This window comes from Gymnoscopelus microlampas, assembly GCF_963454915.1.
Source record: "Gymnoscopelus microlampas genome assembly, chromosome: 16".
NCBI classification, from domain to species: Eukaryota; Metazoa; Chordata; class Actinopteri; order Myctophiformes; family Myctophidae; genus Gymnoscopelus; species Gymnoscopelus microlampas.
This window is the reverse complement of record NC_139953.1, coordinates 46,109,645-46,127,439: the sequence shown is the minus strand read 5'-3', so window position 1 is coordinate 46,127,439 and position 17,795 is coordinate 46,109,645. Positions and strand designations below refer to the sequence as shown.

The 17,795-nt window shown below is 41.7% G+C and overlaps 1 protein-coding gene across 1 annotated transcript; it reads right to left on the bottom strand.

Moving 5' to 3' along the window:
- Positions 1–617: 617 nt before the first annotated feature.
- LOC311063034 (kyphoscoliosis peptidase-like) lies at positions 618–15,213 on the bottom strand (the record flags this gene model as incomplete). Its single annotated transcript, XM_084082249.1, has 7 exons — positions 618–1,960; positions 6,167–6,357; positions 7,946–8,137; positions 9,804–9,921; positions 10,435–10,549; positions 13,402–13,643; positions 15,087–15,213. 7 exons carry the CDS (start codon positions 15,211–15,213, stop codon positions 618–620), a joined length of 2,328 nt encoding a protein of 775 aa, XP_083938375.1.
- Between the last annotated feature and the right edge of the window lie 2,582 nt (positions 15,214–17,795).

The following is a 17,795-nucleotide window of genomic DNA, read 5'->3' as shown; positions in this document are numbered from 1 at the left end:
GGAGACAGTTTACAAACAATTACAGTAAAATATGAGAAATGACACCAGTGACAACCAGATAATTACCCATGATTACACATTTGGTTTGCTAGTTTAAGCCATCTGTTAAGGTTGAATTTGAAGGTCAAATAGTTGGTGGTCTTTCTTATTTCGGTACGGAGACTATTTCAGTGATGCTCCCATGAACAGAGAAGACTGTTCTACCAAACACACTACTGAATGGTACATCACAGTCCCCTCTGGTAGTTTTTTTGCCTTTTTGCTCTGCCACCACTTTCCCTTCGCTAACTGTTTCAGTGGAGGAGGTACAAGCCCATAATGCTTCTGAAAACGCGAACAATTCTCAATTGTGCCTTTTAGGCTTTGTAAACAAAAATTGCACTGAGCAGATATGACTAATAACTTAAATTAAATACAAAATTGTGGAAATAGCTGATCTATGTACAGACTCACAATGTGTCACATTGCGACACGTGAGCAAAACATTTTCAACAGTTGAATTTATACAAAATAATCCACAATAATTGCGATCTTCTCAAATAATTGCGATCAGGCGTCTTTATAATAACTGTCACAGGCCTAATGACATCAGTCATCTTCATCATTGCCATGGCGTCTCACTCTTCCTTCTCCTGTCTCGTGACGTCGAAGGTCATCATAACGGCCATGCTACCGGATTCCACAGACGACGCGGCTAGCTTCAGCTTCTGCGGCGCCCTCCCTGTGGACACGTCCGCCTCCCACACTCCGTTGTTGCTCGGCTTCAGCTCGGTCCGCCCTCCGTCCTCCGCAATGACGCTCACCCTGCGCGCCCCGGGCACCCTGACCCTGAAGCGCACCCGGGACAGAGGCTCCAGGAGCCCCGAGCGAGGCTCCAGGAGCTGGCAGCCTTTATCCCAGTCGGAGTAGACGTACGGGAACGGAGGCCCCGGCCGAGTGCAGCTGTTCCTCACCACAAAGTCACACACGGGGCTGAAATTATTTCCTTCGGGAGTCGTCTTGGCGTACAGCCCAAGCCGGTAGACGCCTGGCTTTGGCAGGCTGACGCTAACCGTCACCTTTCTGTCGGCGTAGGTGATAAAGATGTGGCGTTCGAGGCGGGAGGTCGTTCCCGTCTCGCTCTCGTCCCGTTCCAGCACGGCGAGAATGTCCAGCTCTTGCTGGTTGTGGAAGGTGATGTCACATTTCCCCTGCTGCGTGCTAATGAAAGCCCCCGTGTGGCTGAACTTGGACAGCCCTGCCTCCTGCGCGCACGTCCCTGGACCGCACGATGAGGACAGGTTAGGGGGGAAAAGCTCGTCCGGGCCAACCACCTTCCCTTCGCAATGCAACAGGTAGTTAGCGGCGTTCTGCAACTTGGCCCCTGCGTTTTTGGCGTCATTGTAGTCCCCTACGGACAAGGACAGGCGGTAGAAGCCACGCAAGGGGCAGAGCACGTGACAGGTGAGGCGGTGGGGTTGGATCTGGGTGGCCAGGCAGCGCTCGGCCACTGCAGGTTCCAGTTGCGGATGCACCAGCTTACCCACCACCGTCAGGGACCTGGAGGTGTTTAACACCAGCTCAAACACCCCCGCCTCCACCTCGGCTAATGCGCTCCTTTGGCCGCTCCCTGCTACCCCCAGGGACCCCGCCGTGGGCTGCAGGCCCCAGGAACTAAAGGGGTTGTCGGGGATCGCCTCCCTGGCTCTAGGGGTGGGGCACTCTACGGTGAAGGAACAGATCAAGCTGAGAGTGGTGGCTGCCAGTTCAAGGCTGGCGAACACCTGCACATCATACTCGCCACTTGAGGGAGGACGTATTTGCAAATTCATGCTACGGTCAGAGAAAGTGAGGAATCCGGAGGAGTTTAAGCTGGAGGAGGAGTTGTTGGAGTGTTTGTGCTGGTTCTGGTGCTGACTGATCTTGTAGATGAACTTCATGGGCCTGGAGAAGCCCACGGACACGTTGGCCTCACCGTCAACTGGGGAAAACAACCAAACGTGATTTGTTAACGATTGTTCACCAGCATCCGGTAAGAATTGATCCTTTAAGATTATTTAAAAAAAATAGATTTCTAATTAGTTACGGGGCCAGAGCTCTGCTCTGGACACGTATTGTTATTCGCATTATTCTGTCACTTCTTCTTCTGCCACTTTTCGCAGTTCTGGCTGAACCGTGCAGTCGCTTTTTACGAAACTCGGCCATATGGTAGATGGTCATGAAAAACAATCAATAAATAATTCTCACAATCTTTCGTCCAAAGGTGGCGCTATAGCGCTCAATTGAAAATGCCAACTTTGAACAGGTACAACTCATGCCCTGTTTGACCTACAGCCATGAAACTTGGATACACATATGCGTCTCCTCATGCTGAACAACTTTCACCCTCTGACTTTTGACCTCTGACCTTTAGATCTCCCACCATTTTGAATTATATGAAAAACAGTCATTGGCTCCTAACTTCTGCATTTTTTCACTTATGGAAAATCCGTTGGAAATTTTTGTAGAAAGTGGTCCAAAGTTCAAGTGTGAAACGTTTCGTGCAGATTGCTCAAAAATCCCAGGAGGAGATAGATTTTAACTATTACAGTTTTATGAAAATTATTCATCTGTGCCTAAAACATACATGCAGACTCACATTTCTTTGAAACAGAAATGTAGAGGGTCATTCCAAATATCACTGAAACCAATCTTACTCCAATTGGCCAAAAGGGGGCGCTATAGCAATTTTTTGAAAAGGCAGACTTTAAACAGGCATAAGTCATGCCTCGTTTGGCCGAAAGTCGTGAAACTTGCTTACACATGTGCCTTGACTCATGAGGAACACACGTATCGATTTGACCATTAAGCTCCGCCCTTAGATTTTCCGCAATTTTGAGCAGTTTGAAAAATACTTGTTTTTGCCAGTTCTGGCTTAACCGTGCATACGCTTTTTACGAAACTCGGCCATATGGTAGATGCTCATGAAAAACTACCAAGAAATAATTCTCACACTCATTCGTCAAAGGGTGGCGCTATAGCACTCAATTGAAAGTGCCAACTTTGAACAGGTACAACTCATGCCCTGTTTGACCTACAACCATGAAACTTCGATACACACATGCGTCTCTTCATGCCCGACAACTTTCGTGGTCTGACTTTTGACCTCTGACCTTTAGATCGCCCACCATTTTGAATTATATGAAAAACAGTCATTGGCTCCTAACTTCTGCATTTTTTCACTTATGGAAAATCCGTTGGAAATTTTTGTAGGCAGTGGTCCAAAGTTCATGTGTAAAATGTTTCGTGCAGATTGCTCAAAAATCCCAGGAGGAGATAGATTTTAACTATTACAGTTTTATGAAAATTATTCATCTGTGCCTAAAACATTCATGCAGACTCACATTTCTTTGAAACTTGGCAGAAATGTACAGGGTCATTCCAAATATCACTGAAACCAATCTCACTCCAATTGGCCAAAAGGGGGCGCTATAGCAATTTTTTGAAAAGGCATACTTTAAACAGGCATAAGTCATGCCTCGTTTGGCCGAAAGTCGTGAAACTTGCTTACACATGTGCCTTGACTCATGAGGAACACATCTATCGCTTTGACCAGTAAGCTCCGCCCTTAGATTGTCCGCAATTTTGAGCAGTTTGAAAAACACTTAAACCCAGGATTTTTCAGCTATTTGCGTGAAACTGTATCATCTGTGTGATCTCCTTTTTCACAGTTACTTATCTGTTGGGCCAATGGCGTCTCCCTTAAATGAAGGCCTAACAATCTCAGGGTCGCCAGTTCAAGCCTCACTTGATGCAGACTTAATTTAAGTTGAATTGCAAACAACATGACTGTATCAATGAATACATGTGCAAATGGTAAAGACAACCTGAAATGCTTATTTGAGAGTACGTTTTTTCAACGTATGACATACTTTATCTGAAAATAGCTGATCTACAATCTCACAACTTTTCATGGTTTGTGAGCTTGTAGATCGGCTACTTTCACTAGTTTTGGTTCTGAGGAGATGTACAATTTCTTCATTGGTAAATGGTTTGTGAACGAGTGATCTTAGTGTTAGTGAAACAGGGGCTTGGTTCATGAAAGAAGGCAAGAGTTTATGATCTTCAACAGACAATATCAGCCTGGACAAAGCTATAGCACTATAGGTAGTGTTGCAGCCTATTAGTCTGAAGGTTGAGAGTTCGAATCCTGTTAATGGCAGTAGGTTGAGATGTCCAATCAAACCATTATGTTTCCATCTCTCTCTCTCATCAATCTATTGTTTCCATGTCACTCTCTTCAATCTATTCCGTTTCCATGTCTCTCTCTCTCTCTATTCACTGGCCCCGTATTATCGCTGCTTGCAGCTATATTGATAATTGTTTTTCGCTCCCTCTCAATTGAAGGCTAATCTTAGTTCTGGCTTAACCGTGCTGTCGCTTTTTACGAAACTCGGCCATATGGTAGTGTGTCATGGAAAACTATCAATAAATTAATCTCACAGTCATTCGTCACAGGGTGGCGCTATAGCACTCAATTGAAACTGCCAACTTTGAACAGGTACAACTCATTTCCTGTTTGACCTACGGCCATGAAACCTCGAAACACACATGCGTCTCCTCATGCCGAACAACTTTCGTGGTCTGACTTTTGACCTCTGACCTTTAGATCGCCCACCATTTTGAATTATATGTAAAACAGTCATTGGCTCCTAACTTCTGCATTTTTTCACTTATGGAAAATCCGTTGGAAATTTTTGTAGGCAGTGGTCCAAAGTTCAAGTGTTAAACGTTTCGTGCAGATTGCTCAAAAATCCCAGGAGGAGATAGATTTTAACTATTACAGTTTTATGAAAATTATTCATCTGTGCCTAAAACATACATGCAGACTCACATTTCTTTGAAACTTTGCAGAAATGTACAGGGTCATTCCAAATATCACTGAAACCAATCTTACTCCAATTGGCCAAAAGGGGGCGCTATAGCAATTTTTTGAAAAGGCAGACTTTAAACAGGCATAAGTCATGCCTCGTTTGGCCGAAAGTCGTGAAACTTGCTTACACATGTGCCTTGACTCATGAGGAACACACGTATCGATTTGACCATTAAGCTCCGCCCTTAGATTGTCCGCAATTTTGAGCAGTTTGAAAAACACTTAAACCCAGGATTTTTCAGCTATTTGCGTGAAACTGTATCATCTGTGTGATCTCCTTTTTCACAGTTACTTGTCTGTTGGGCCAATGGCGTCTCCCTTAAATGAATGCCTCATAATCTCAAGGTCGCCAGTTCAAGCCTCACTTGATGCAGACTTAATTTAAGTTGAATTGCAAACAACATGACTGTATCAATGAATACATGTGCAAATGGTAAAGATAACCTGAAATACTTATTTGAGAGTACGTTTTTTCAACGTATGACATACTTTATCTGAAAATAGCTGATCTACAATCTCACAACTTTTCATGGTTTGTGAGCTTGTAGATCGGCTACTTTCACTAGTTTTGGTTCTGAGGAGATGTACAATTTCTTCATTGGTAAATGGTTTGTGAACGAGTGATCTTAGTGTTAGTGAAACAGGGGCTTGGTTCATGAAAGAAGGCAAGAGTTTATGATCTTCAACAGACAATATCAGCCTGGACAAAGCTATAGCACTATAGGTAGTGTTGCAGCCTATTAGTCTGAAGGTTGAGAGTTCGAATCCTGTTAATGGCAGTAGGTTGAGATGTCCAATCAAACCATTATGTTTCCATCTCTCTCTCTCATCAATCTATTGTTTCCATGTCACTCTCTCTCTTTTCAATCTATTCCGTTTCCATGTCTCTCTCTCTCTCTATTCACTGGCCCCGTATTATCGCTGCTTGCAGCTATATTTTTCTTTGTTTTGCACTGTGGAATGTTAAGAAACATATAGGCGACCCCCCAGACACCCTTTGTTTACATCTGCGTGCACATCATGGCTTCCGCGGCTCTCCGAAGATCGACAATATAAGGTAAAAAACGCTGGCACCAGTGGATGAATACATTTTTTCAACTTACTTTTAAGACTCTTTTGAACTTAAGGATATTGATGTACATGTTTTAAGACATTTTTAGACATTCCTGAGTTGCACTGTACTTGTTTTTTCCCTCTACACCAAATCTCTTTTACGTTGGTTAATCCCACTCCAGTTACAAGAAGCTCTCTGTGTTTTCAAAGGGAATCCTTCACCTGTGACTACTTTGTAGTGTTTGGGTTGGAGGTGGCTGAGGCCCATGGTGTAGAAGGCTGAGGTCCTTTGCACCCTCTTCTCAAACTCCTCCAGGGGCATCGGTGGGTCTAAAAGCTGCCATCTCTCCTCTATAGGGAAGTGGGAGTCGATGAACTCCTCTGGCTCCGTCAGGAAATAGAAGTCATCAAACCTGGAACGGAACAGAGGCACAAGGCTGGGTTGAGAATCAGCTCAGCGCTGGTTTCATTTTGTTTTATCCGTCAGTAATTGCTGATGGATTAAACAACACTTTGGCCATCGGTAAAGAACGTGTCATTACATCTGTACTTCTTACAATCAAGATATTGGACACACACAGCAACTACAGTCTACAGTATAACATTAATTTGAACACCACCTTTTGTGATCAGGAGGTAAACGTTCTCTGTTAGTGCACATATCAACATGAATCAGCTTGTGCAAACTTTCACTTTCATTGATGGTAACACAAGGAACTGGCGTAGACATCCTTGCTAATAATATATGGACTCTAATATTCTAATATTCTAGACTCTGGATGCAATATTAAAAGATAATACTTTTATCGTTTTATTTACAGCGCTGTAACAGTCACACATCATACATCAGCAAGGCACAAAGATTGACTTTACTCTCATAGCAAACTCATAATTGGTCCAAAGCAAAACAACCCTCCATTCTGGTTCCCTGTTTCCCAGGCCACAAATCAATAGCTGTCTCTACCTCTACCAGCTGTGATCCTCCCTGCATACTAGACCTACATAGATACGACTAAGCCCTGGTTCTCAGCTCACAGATTTGAGCAAAACAACCTGATCAATGCTCATGCAATATAATTATATTATTTCGCTTCATCATACCTCACCACTGTGGCATAACCTATTTGTAAGTAATAGTAATTTGTTGGTCATTTTGCACCTTAATCTCACAATGCGTTGATACAGTATTCTTTTGCACCTTATTGTCTAATATCATGTTAATACCTGCTGCTATGTGGACCTACTGATGTGATGCATTACCACCTGTGTGTCTAACCATGCACCTCATGTCTAACCTCATGTACATACTGCTATGTATGTAGAACTTTTGATTTTGACATTAGCATGAGCTTGTATTTCAGCTATTTTCACTATAGATATAAAAAAAATCACACCCAGTGTGAAGGTAGCGGCGCCTTTGATACATTTTGTCATCGATATGTGTTTATAATGTGTTTATAGCCATGTGTCACGTGAAGCTTGACCAATCACTTTGTTGACGCACCTGACCAATCAGAACGTTGACGCACACGGAGAAAGTCAGGTATAGAGCGGCTAGCGCCGCTAAAAATCACACCCAGTGTGAAGTGAGCGGTGCTATTTATGAGCGAAGTTTTAAGTTCATTTCATCATGTGTCTCGCTAGTCAATCACAGCATGTCCTGCAAAGATAAGTATTCAGACCCTTTGCTGTGACACTTGTATATTTGCACCGCTCTGTGCTCAAAAGCAACAGTGGTCATCACAGTGATGGAAGCTCACTTAAAAAATGCGTCTCGCTAGCCAATCACAGTACGTCACAGCCAATCAGCCAATCACAGTACAGCGAAAGACAAATTGTCACGACGGCAAGAAAAACTTTCGCCACGGATGGGTCCCAAACCCACTTATAGGAGCGGCTACCCCGCTCAAAAAAACATCAGAATAATGAAATAATGGAACGGTTTTAGACATACAAGGTTTCCACACGCGACAGCGACAATATAAGACGGAGCTTTGTCACCTTTTGTTAAAGCTCTTGCGCTCCATGTCTATTGTCCCTGCACCCCAGCAGGCGTCTATGAGGAACCACTGTCCAGCCAGCAGCACAGCGTTCCAGGCGTGGTCGGACTCCGCATCCCTCAGGCTCTGGCCCTGCCGGTGTCCAACGCCTTTACTGTGTCCTGACACCTCATGGCACCCTATCCCCACCTCCCTGCAAAATGGACGACAGGTGACAGGTCATTGCATTTGTGTTGGATGCAAGGTTATTTGCATCATTAGTTTCGCATGTGCATTTCTGTCTATACCATATTAACCCATTAAGACCTGAAGCCGATTCTACAAATGTCTTCTAAATCCTAACTGTTTTCTGAAAAACCTATGTTTCTGTATCAGTGGTGCTCAAACTTTTTCATGTCAAGGACCCCCAAAATGATATTTATTTGGCCGCGGACCCCCATCTAAAAATCTGTTGTTCCAGGGACCCCCCGGAAGCAAAGATTTGAGTTAAAAATGTTCGCTTTAAAAGAATATAAATATATTTATTTGCACACAGTTTCTCAATTTTTCAAAAATAGCAGATCTACACACGGTGCCGCGCTATGAGCTTGTATATCTGCTATTTTTGAATAGCCAAAGTGTAAAATAATGCTTTTTTAGCTCATATCAAAAAATGACACAGATGCGTCCCAGGTCTTAATGGGTTGTGTCTCAGAGGAGGGCTGTGGACGGTTCAGAAACCTGCCTACCAGTGACTTCCTCGGTATAGGCAGGTTTGGTCATTTCAAGCGAGAATTTATTGTATTTGTTTATTATTAATGCGAGAACAATGGCTTCTATTATAGCATGCTAACTTTCCAGGACGAGAAAGCCTGCAGCATCTATTAGTTTGGAATCCTGGTAGGGTTTCAGAAGTGTTCACAGCCCTCCTCTGAGACACACCGAGTAGAAATAAATGGTTCCATATTATAATGACCATTTATATAAACATAATTCTGTTGAAATTGGATGAAGTGGAATAACGAAATTTTAGTTAACTAAAATAATAAAAGAAAATGAAAAAAAAAACTGTTTTGTGTGTTTACAAAACTAGCTAAAACTATGGCCTTAGATGTAACCTCTGTCAAAAATCTTAAAAAGATAACAAATCTACAAGCACGTTGTGGGCTTGTAGATCTGCTATTATGGCAATTTGTCTGACCTTTTTGAATCTTGCCCCTGACTAGACCATATTACAATAAAAAAACTAAAACTACCACTAAAACTATAAATTACCACAAACTTAACGTAACTAAAAAGAAGCATTTTCACAAAATACAAAGTAAACCAAACGAACTAATTGGAACTAACTGAAATTGAAACCGTATAGTCAAAATGAAATAAAAATAAAAACTAAAAGTGTAAAACTCTTAAAGGACAACTTTGTTTTTTTACAACCAAGGTTTATATTTTAGCTTGTAATTAAATTAAATAAAAGATGAGTGTTATTTCATTTTTTTCATTTACTGCTTTCTATAGTTTTAGCAATTTTCTCGATCTTTTTTACAGTGGGCGGGGGCATTCTGTCCGGTGGCTAAATATGCCTTTTTTTACACAATAAAAAAGGTCCTGTGGTCTTTGATGGCCAGATGTGAGTTATTGGGGGCTAGAAGAGCTACTGTAAATAATAATAAAGAAAACACCGCGTTATTGTGTAAAGACAGAATGCCCCCCTGCCCACTGTAAAAAAAAGATTGCGAAAATTGCTAAAACTATAGAAAGCAGTAAATTAAAATGTTTTAACACTCATCTTGTATTTACTTTAATCACAATCTAAAACATAAACCTTGGTTGTAAAAAAACAAAGTTGTCTTAACACGTTTGTTTCCAGGTGGGTTTACCTGCACATGCGCAGACAGAGGCTGGAGTATCCACAGCAGATCCCTCTGCCTGCTGCTATCACCTCCTCTGGAGAACACAGCTTCTCTGACTCGCCCAGGAACCCACTGACGTCATACTCTATGGCCGAACATTACAAATAAGCATCATGGTCTATGACAGGGGTCTTCAACGTTTTTCAGGCCAAGGACCCGTAGCTGAGAGAGATGAAGCAGGGACCCCCCAAACTACCTTTTGCGTAAAATTGTGTTGCAGATTAAACTTTTTCATAGATTTCATAGATAGCTTTCATAGACTTGTTTGACAGCAAATCCCTCACCAGCGACACCCGCAGGCAAAGATTTATTTTTTCATTGCAGTTGAAAAGGCTTTAGAAATGTGAGAGAAAAACACCTGCCATGGATCAATGGAGTGGATTTTTTTGTTAAAACTTTCTATACACGTTTGAAGGACCATGACAAAGACTTTTAATGTGTGGTAAAACTGAACGTCATGAAACCATAAACCGTTGAGTGCGAAAACAATGTTGCTCATTAAGCTTATCATCTGGGGACCCCCGACATAATTTGGAGACCCCTCTGGAGGTCCCGAACCCCCAGTTTGGGAACCAGTGATGTAGTGAACATTACCCACCTATGAAGTGGCACAGCCACACCCAGATGGCACGCAGCGTCTCCAGCTCTGTTCTGGTTCCCTGTGTGATGCTCTGTGTTATCCTTTTCACATCATACACACACTGCTGCTTCAGCTGGGCACACGCACGCACGCACACACACACACACACACACACACACACACACACACACACACACACACACACACACACACACACACACACACACACACACACACACACACACACACACACACACACACACACACACACACACACACACACACACACACACACACACACGTGCACACCAGACAGACATGTACGTGCACGCACATTCACACAAAATAAGAAATAATAGTACACCATTAAAGCAGAACTTTTTAATAAATAAAAAAATGAATAAAATGTAATGGTGTCCAGTCTGTATGGTAGAGTATTAAGTGTAGAACCTGAACTATGAAGGAAAGGTCAGAAAATTCAAAAAATTGAAAAGGGACACTTTATTGGGTCTTAAAACATTTTTGATTTTGTTTTATTTTTTTTAACATTCCTTTGTATCATTTATTTGTTGTATCATATTTGATACAAGGGGTATTACAAGGGGTATTTCAAGTCGGTTTTAACATTAGGGAAAAAAATAACATTTATTTTAGACCTGTAGTATCAAATATGACACAAATCGTAAAGGACTATTGACCTGTAGTATCAAATATGATACGAACACTTTTGACATCATAAAAAACAAACTAAAATGCTACATTTTGAGAGCTCATAAGTGCATTCAAGGTACCCAACACTTATTTCAAAATATTAGTAAAGATATACAGTACTAGGACAACTTACCAGAACTGCTTAAAAAATAATTGTTTGTTAGTAGTGCATCAACCTCTCCTGTTTAGTTGATGGCAGCCATTTTGGGTCAGACCACCTGAGGCTCTGTAACAACCTGCAGTGCAAATGGTATGGTCCAGGGGGAAGTGGGGATGTGTCAGATATGATACAACAGGTTCTTGGTCCAAGTATTGATTACACTGATTTATTAAAAAATCAGTGTAATGTGTGTATCATATATGATACGTTTGGTGACATAGGGTTAATACAATATAACTTATATAATTGGGGTGTTTGTATATTGTCTCCCTGAGACATTTAGATTGTGTCAAAGGTCATGTCTCACCTAGACACAGGATCTGACACAAATATTTATCTGATGGTCAAGATTACATTTATCCCCTGAGCAAGCAGGCAGGCTCTATTAGCTCAATGGTAAAAAATATCAGCACTTGCGAAGGAAACAGAGTTCAAATCTGGGGTAGAAGCAGAATGTTGTTGAATTGAACACATAGGACCACAATGGATGTGTTATCCTTTTAGCCTAATTGTTTAACATTTTTGGACTAATAAAGTATTCAATCAATCAATCTATCAATCGTTTACCCAAAAAAGAAGAGGGGAAAAAAAAGAGTCAGTTGATTGTTTTAAGAGTCTCTTAAAAACACTTTGTTTTATGAAGTTTCACTCTTATCTGTGCAGGTTTATGTTTTTTGTTGCCTTGTTTTGAACTGTTATCTTTATTGTTTTAACTGTCATTGTTTTAATGGGATTCGTAGTACAGCACCTTGTAACTATGTTTTGAAAGGCGCTTTATAAATAAAGATTACTTATTTAATCGAGCAGAACGAGACAGCAGAAGAAAAAGTTCAAGATCCTTTTTGAAGCAATTCAGCTACATAATCTGCATTGATCATGTTCTAACCCCGTATACAGTGTGAGTTTTAAAATGATTACTAGTTGTTTTGAGGGTACTGAAATATTTGTGTTCTTTAATATTTGAATCTATCAGGAGGTCACAAGGGAGAGGTACATTCCCATAGAAAGGATGGGCTACGTCCACTCATTTGGGCTTCCTCACTAGGCCTGTCACAATTATTAGGCTACATCAGGGGTCTTCAACGTTTTCAGGCCAAGGACCCCCTAGCTGACAGAGATGAAGCAGGGACCCCCTACTCTCTATTGTATAAAATTGTGTTTCAGAATTAAACTTTTTTTTGGTTTACTTGGTCTGCTCTTTTTTTCCTCTACACCTATACCTCTTTGCCAAAAATAGCAGATCTACAAGCTCGTTGTGAGCTTGTAGATCTGCTATTTTTGGCTAAAGTTCTCCTCAGAAAAAGGGATGCTAGGGTTCAAGTGGTTAAGGTAAAAAAAAAATATCATATCACACAAAGATTTGGTGGACCCCCTGTAGTAACTCTGAGGACCCCCTAGGGGTCCCGGACCCCCTGTTGAAGACCCCTGGGCTACATGATTGTCTAATCACAGTTATGAAAAAATGTCATATATTTTTAAATATCAAAAAAGTTTAAATTATTAAAAATTGTTTTCTTTTTCAAAGTATAAAACTATTAATTATGTCATTAATTTCTTTGAAATAATACTAATTCTAATGCTGCTTGTGCTTGGGTAGTGCAGTTTAAGGCAGTGGTTCTCAAACTGGGGGCCTTGAGGGGGCTCCAGGGGGCCGGGTATTATACGTTGGCTATTCAAAAACTTCAGATATACAAGCTCATAACGTGTCACTTTGTGCCACGCTGCGAGCTTGTATATATGCTGTTTTTGAACATTTTTGAAAAATCTTGAAAGTGTTTGAAAGATTCGAAATGTTTCAAACACAAATCTTCTCTGTGGGGGTCACTGGCACAAGACATTTACAGATGGTGGGGAATGAAGATAGCATTCATTCCCCACCCCCAGCTCTGGTCCCAACCAATAGCATTCATTTCCGAGTGCATTTGGATATAGAAAGATAGATGGATTTGAAATCGTTGAAAAAATAGGCTTCATTTACGGTCCGTAGAGTCTATGGGCGTAACGTTGTCCATACTTTTTACTGTGGTGTGTGTGTGTGTGTGTGTGTGTGTGTGTGTGTGTGTGTGTGTGTGTGTGTGTGTGTGTGTGTGAGTGAACGCGTGCGTGTCCCTCACCTCTGCCCCCGCGCTGATGGCATGCATGTCCACCCTGTGGAAAACCTCTGTGCTCGTGAACAGGTCTTTTCGACGTCTCCTCTTAGCTGCCACGGCTGGCGTTGTCGTCCTCTGTCCCCGCCGGCTGTTAGACCTCTGCACCGCACCGTCTACCTCCGTCTCCTTGGTCACCACGCTCTTCTTCACCAAAGCGTCGCTCTTCTTCGCCGCGCTGTCCGAGGACAGCCGCCTCTCGGCTGGGGCTGCAAAGGGCAATTAGACGAAATTAGAATCAAAATCGATATTTAGAACTAGATCGGCCAGTAGACCAGGGCCGGATTAGCACTATGTGGTGCCCCCAGTGGCGTGCACAGACATTTTGAGGGGCAGGTGCTCAAGTAAATTATATTTTTCTGTGTTTACTTGGTCTGCTCTTTTTCCCCTCTACACCTATACCTCTTTGCCAAAAATAGCCGATCTACAAGCCCACAACGGGCGTTGTGGCCTTGTAGATCTGCTATTTTTGGCTAAAGTTCTCCTCAGAAAAGGGATGCTAGGTTTTGAGTGGTTATGGTAAAAAGAAAAATCATATCACATAAAGATGTGGCGGACCCCCTGTAGTAACTCTGAGGACCCCCTAGGGGTCCCGGACCCCCTGTTGAAGACCCCTGCTGTAAACTGAAAAAAAAGGGCACTTCTGGTTAAGAGGGCAAAGGGCAGGGGCTCTAGCGCCACCTAGAGTCTATCTGTGCACGTCCCTGCTTTTGGCTTTCTAAATAGCAGACTGTGCAGATAACCCTATAGCCCTCTATGGCATTGGTTCTCAAACAGGGGCAGACTGGGACCAAAATTCAGCCCTGGCATTGTGGTCCGAACTGGCCCACCACCCCCCGGACCGTTTTGTCAACCGTTTTGTTTACCCTGTGTAAATTACGCCACTGCTGGAAAGCATCCCAGCCCAAACGTTAACGTAACCAATAATTGGGCCGCGCGACCCGGAAATGACAGTAATAATAATCCTAAAACAGGAGCAAAAATGGAGCCACCGGGCATATGTCCGGTGTGCCAAATGGCCAGTCCACCCCTGTTCTCAAAGTGGGGTCCGGGGACCCACAGGGGACCTTGACGGGGAATACCAGGGGGTTTCCACCTAAATAAGTTAACAATCACAATCATATTAACCCCTTTATCCATTATTTTTTTTATACTTTGGCTATTAGAAAATAGCAGATCTACAAGGTCATAGTGTGGCACAGAGTGCCTGTAGATCTGCTATTTTTTTTTTTTAACCTTGAAAATGTGTGCAAATCTTTAAATCCTTTTCTATTTCAGTAACATTTTTTACACAAATATTTGCTCCTTGGGGTCCCTGGTACAACACATTTTCAGGTGGGGGTCCGCGGCCACATACATATCATTTTGGGGGTCCTTGCCATGAAAAAGTTTGAGAACCACTGCTCTACGGTGCAGACCTATAAGCTCACAGTGTGTTAGTGTGGAACGGCATTGTAAATCTCAGATGATAAGATTGTCCGCTTTGAAAACACTGGCCTGCTTTTTATGACTTTATAACTTAATGACTCTCAGCCTTCAACTAGTTGTAATGCAAGGTTACTTTTGGAGGAACAATCGACAATACTACAATGTTTATAGTGCTATATAAACATGTAATAAATAAGAATCCATTTTCCACCTCCCTAATAAACAGTAGGGACACTTTTTCTCTAGTGTAGTGTGACGGCCCTGCCCCTCTGCCTCTCTGGGTGCATCCACACATATCCGTTCGCCTCCGTTCCGCGTCCGTTTCCGTTCGCCGGAAGTCCCATCCGACATGTTTTTAACATGGGAGTGGATGGGACTTCCGGCGAACGGAACCGACGCGGAACGGTCGCGAACGGAATCCTAACAGTTTTTCCGGAAAAAATGTAACAAAAAATGTTCCACGATTTTTCAAAAATAGCAGATCTACAAGCTCATAGCGCGGCACTCGGTGCCGCGCTATGAGCTTGTATATCTGCTATTTTTGAATAGCCAAAGAAATCTAAAGGGACACAGATGCGTTCCAGGTCTTAATGGGTTTCATAAGCACTCATTATGTGCAGTTCTCAGAATGTGTAGTCTGTTATAACTTTTGGAACGTCCAAGTTCCTCCCATTTACTTATCAGGAAATGGGGGGGAAAAAAGAACCAGCGTTCCACCAATGGATCCAGTGTAGTTATTATTTAGTCACTTCCTAATACTTTTCATCGGTTCAACATGTTTAAACCCACAGACACACTTACGTACAAGGTTTCTGCCAGTGATAAATAGTGAAATCATGAAAGTTCTTACTTCTAGTCTCACTTCTAGCAGGAAAAGTTCTGCTGGTATTTGTCGTGTTGCCGTCTTCTTCTTCTTCCTCATCACTGTCCTTAGAGTATCCAGCATTAACAGCTTGGTGGACACTCTACTCGCCCATTGGAATGTTATGAACATTAAAAAAAGGAAATTATTAACAAAAAAATAAACAAATGGTACAATTATTTTGAGCTTAAATAATGGACAAAATGTTTCAATGGTTTTATGCTGTCGAATAAAAGATATATTACCTGATCCTTTTTCTTGGTGCCATCATCATTGATGGGACCTGTTTGATTAACGAAACAATTTAAATATTATGCATTAAAGGAGTAGTTCACCCCCCCAAAAAAAATCTATCAATTACACACCCCATGAAGGCTTGAATTCATGGAGATTTTTTTTTTTTTTTTTTTCGCATTCCTAAGCCAATAATTTCATGAGTCTCCTAACCGTAAAAAATCGCCATGTATTCAAGGCTTCATTTATCAGTTTACAGTTCCAATTTTGTCTGCTTATTTCTGTGCGTCATTAGTTCCAATTCCACGTGCTAATTATGTGTCCTGTTAAACTTCTCTGTCCTGACTGGATAGAATTGGTATCCCGACTTGAAAATGCATTATTCTGTTTACTAACGAGCTGGAGAGACGGCGAGATGCCTGTTACTTAACAAACGCTCTATCGCAATGATTACTATCACAATATAGAGCTATTTAACACTGTTACTGAACAAACACTCTATCGCAATGATTACTATCACAATATAGAGCTATTTAACACTGTTACTGAACAAACACTCTATAGCAATGATAACTATTACAATATAGCGCTATTTAACTCTTATTTTAAAGAATATCACTTTCCCTACCTTTAATAAACACAGAAGTCAGTTCAAAGAATGCACGTTTGCAACATCCAAGTATTGAAATAATTCATTAAGGTTTGTACCTATCGGACGTGTAGACAGAACAATGCAGCTGATATCTGAAGACTTGTTTTCAGCGTCTGCTTTGCAACAACAACGCCGCTGGACCCATGACCACCAAGTCCGTTTCCTAATAGCGACTCCTGCATCTCCTGTGTGGGCCATCTGAAAAATGTATATAAAGAAGCAATAACATTGAATAAAGATCACGGCAAACTATAAAAAAGTAGGTAGTCCGAAAATGTCTTTAAATAAATGTCTCTAAATCACACAACACAGTAGGCATGTTTATTGCACATCAGCCTGGCCTCACGACATAAGAGATTAAGTGAACTTGAAAACCCACATGGATTCACAAACTATGTGAATTAAAGCTTAGATCGTAGTATTCTAATTATTGTCACCATGGATGCTCCCAGCCCCTATTTCACTAGGAAATATGTCACAATGCTGGACATAAATACTCTCAAAATGCCATTTCATGTTGTCAAATCTGTGCATTCAGGGCACCCCTGTAAATAACTTTTTTCATCCACAGTACCCCTGCATTACATTGTTACTTTATATCGCCTTACATTTCTGTTATATTATGGTAGGTACATTTTTTCCCTTAAGGTACAGTATGTGTGTCACAAGGAAAGGTTGAGAGATCAGTTTCCATGAGGACAGATTGAAAATAACGTTATACTTGACTTTTAAACTGAATTGATATTGATGAATTCCAAATATTATCAAAGTATAAATCCTGTTTTAAATTAATATAAGCCACGGTTCAAACCAGGTAGCTTCTGACTCACAGATTATTAGTCCAGGGGCCAAGCCATATTTTGGTACCACCTAAGGTGACCGTAAAGTTTTTGTATTTTTGTCTTCCTACATGTCTCTAGTTTATATTTTGGTATGATAACCCTTCCAATCTTGTAGCTTAATGGCAGTTATCACTACCTACCGGCTAATGTATCCGGTAGGAGACACAAAGTAGAATCTTTGTGTCTCCCACCGGAAATACACCCGGGCATCAAATGATTGCGACAAAACCAAAATATATCCATGTATTCAAGGCTTCATGGGGTGTTCAATTGATAGAAATACATCATTTTTTTGGGTGAACTCCTCCTTTAAGTTTCTCAGGGGGACTCTCTACCCATTCAG